General features: G+C 44.7%; 1 protein-coding gene across 1 annotated transcript; it reads right to left on the bottom strand.

Annotated features, from left to right (window-relative positions):
* Nucleotides 1-721: 721 nt before the first annotated feature.
* LOC139830389 (uncharacterized) lies at nucleotides 722-1,720 on the bottom strand. The gene is made up of 3 exons (XM_071818390.1): nucleotides 1,642-1,720; nucleotides 1,357-1,557; nucleotides 722-996 (listed from the first exon to the last, which is right to left on the bottom strand). The coding sequence occupies exons 1-3, from the start codon at nucleotides 1,718-1,720 to the stop codon at nucleotides 722-724; spliced, it is 555 nt and encodes a 184-aa protein (XP_071674491.1).
* Between the last annotated feature and the right edge of the window lie 604 nt (nucleotides 1,721-2,324).

The raw sequence follows: 2,324 nt of genomic DNA, 5'->3' as shown, positions 1-2,324 counted from the left end.
ATTGTCCTAGTATATAGATCCTTGTAACCATTGTTTCTCAATTGCTATCATCTCGCCGGCTGAACTTTTGTACTAAGCTCTCCCTATGTGCTAACTTTAGATGCATCTGAACGTTTGTACTAAGCTCTCTCTTTGTGCTGACTTGCACCTGTTGCATGCACCTTTCTATTAGCATTTGTTTCATTTGGTGCTCTTGCTTCGAGTTTGCCATTCATTAGTATTTTTTCTGTTTGGTAGCTCCTACATTGCCTTTGTTTCATCTGTTAGCACAATTTGCCAAGAACATGGACAATTTTGGCACTCCTGCAGTTCTGTTCGAAAGAGCACCTGAATTCTGCAATAGTTTATAGCTAACGTTATCAAGAACAGAGTTCACATCACAAATTCTCATCTAGACGTACCAAACTACAGAATCCATAAACAGAAAACAAACTGCTAGAGCACTATCGTACCACACTACAGAATCCATAAAAAGGAAACAAACTGCTGTTTTGGCACAACAGGTTTGATACACTATGTATGTAGAGCTAACATATCCAACAATGTCTCTTCGGCATCATCTTCGCATTGCAGTTTATGAATGAAGTGCATCTCGTCTGTAATTGTCACTGTCCAAACCGCGACCATATAAACAAACTCCTCAGGTACTTTCTACACCTGGACCAAGATCACCAGCGGCCATGGATAAATTATATGGCATACAAATGAACTGAGGCTCTTGTTAATCCCTGGCAGCATTGTTTCTCCAAGCAGTGATGGGCTTCGGTAGGTTGTCGAAGAGAGGCTTTGGGAGGCTGTCCAAGAGCAGGATTTGGAGAGGCAGAGTGAAGGCGTCTGGTTTCAAGTTCCACTTGCTCCTCAGCCAGACTGAAGAAATGCTGTTGTCTGAATCTTGGAACTCCGGGGTGCTCGATGATTTCCTGACGGCGAGCAGGCCATCACCGTACGAAGGCACCAGCCTGGCTGCTAAAAGATCTTGCTGGCTGTTGTTCATATCTGGCTGATATCAGTTAATCTAGCTCGTCAGTGTCAATATTCAGTTATAGGTGTCGATAGTTTCAGTTAGTTCGTCAGCTAGTTTTCAGGGTTTAGATAAGCTCGTTTGGCTTAGTCTTTGACACGATCGGAGAGCTGCTGCTCGATCTGCTCGGACGTGGGATGGCACGTTCACCATGAGCTCCGTGAGGATAGACACGATTGTTGTATTCTCGTGAAATAAATAGAAGAGAAGGAAAGCACAAAAGCTGCAAGGTTGCACGCAGCGCAAAACAAACTGTCTCTGTTCTTCGTTCTTGTTCCTTCAGAGAGAGAGAGAGAGAGTGAGATCGAGAGAGCGAGAGCCAGGCCACAGCTGACTGCCAGACTTTGGCCTCAGCGCCAAGCCTTGCCCGGCGGCCCTCGCTGACAGGCCACCGCTGTTGTCCTCCCATGCTGTGAGCTCAATATCAGCTTTCTGGCGCTGCCTTATTTGTTTTTCAGCATCATCGGTTTCCCAACTTTCATCCACGTTTACAATAGGGAAGCTAGTCGATATGCTTCTAGCTTTCCGGTGATGACCTGAAGGATGATTCAGATTCAGAAATTAGAGGATCCCAGAGCTAGACAGGGTTCATCATCCAAGTAGCTAGTGATGATTCTGACCTCGATAAAAGACTGTTGGCACAGTTTGGCCGTCAGCACATCGTGCGTTTCCGTAGTGCATGATGGAGCGGGGTTCCATTAGGGCATGTACAATGCAATGTGCTTATAATATGTGCTTAGAGAAATAAACCGGTTTTTGATTAAACATCGGTGCTCATGTATACTAGGCAGATGACTAACTAGACAACTCTCCTATACAATATGCATCGGTGCTTACGGAAATGCATGATTTATTTTAGTAAGGACCCATCTAAACACCTTGCATTGTAATGGCCTTAGAGCATCTCCAAAGACTCCTCACCCCATCCTCTTCCCAAATATGGTGGAGAGATAGTGAGGGAGGACATGGTCTCCGTGTTCACCATGATCCACGCACCTGTGTCCCACGCCCGCTCCACTCTAGCTTCTTTTCCTTTCTATTTTTGCCTCTCTCACGCCCATCGCCCGAAACCATGGACACCCCATCCTCTCCCTAAATATGGTGGAGAGATGTGTGCAGCACTAGGAAACAAGTTCTCGAAGACATAAATTTAATTCAACACATGTGAGCATTGCTTCTGCTGCCAGAAAAAAATATTTCAAAATGTCTAAAAAATAGAACGAAAATTTTCACACTTAGGTATCCACACTCTATGTAAGCACATCAAATTTTTAGGAAAAACTGACATTTTCTGCGACTTGTG

Source organism: Lolium perenne, chromosome 4, assembly GCF_019359855.2.
Source record: "Lolium perenne isolate Kyuss_39 chromosome 4, Kyuss_2.0, whole genome shotgun sequence".
Classification (NCBI taxonomy): domain Eukaryota; kingdom Viridiplantae; phylum Streptophyta; class Magnoliopsida; order Poales; family Poaceae; genus Lolium; species Lolium perenne.
Note: the sequence above shows the minus strand (reverse complement) of the source record. Positions and strands in the feature narration are given on the sequence as shown.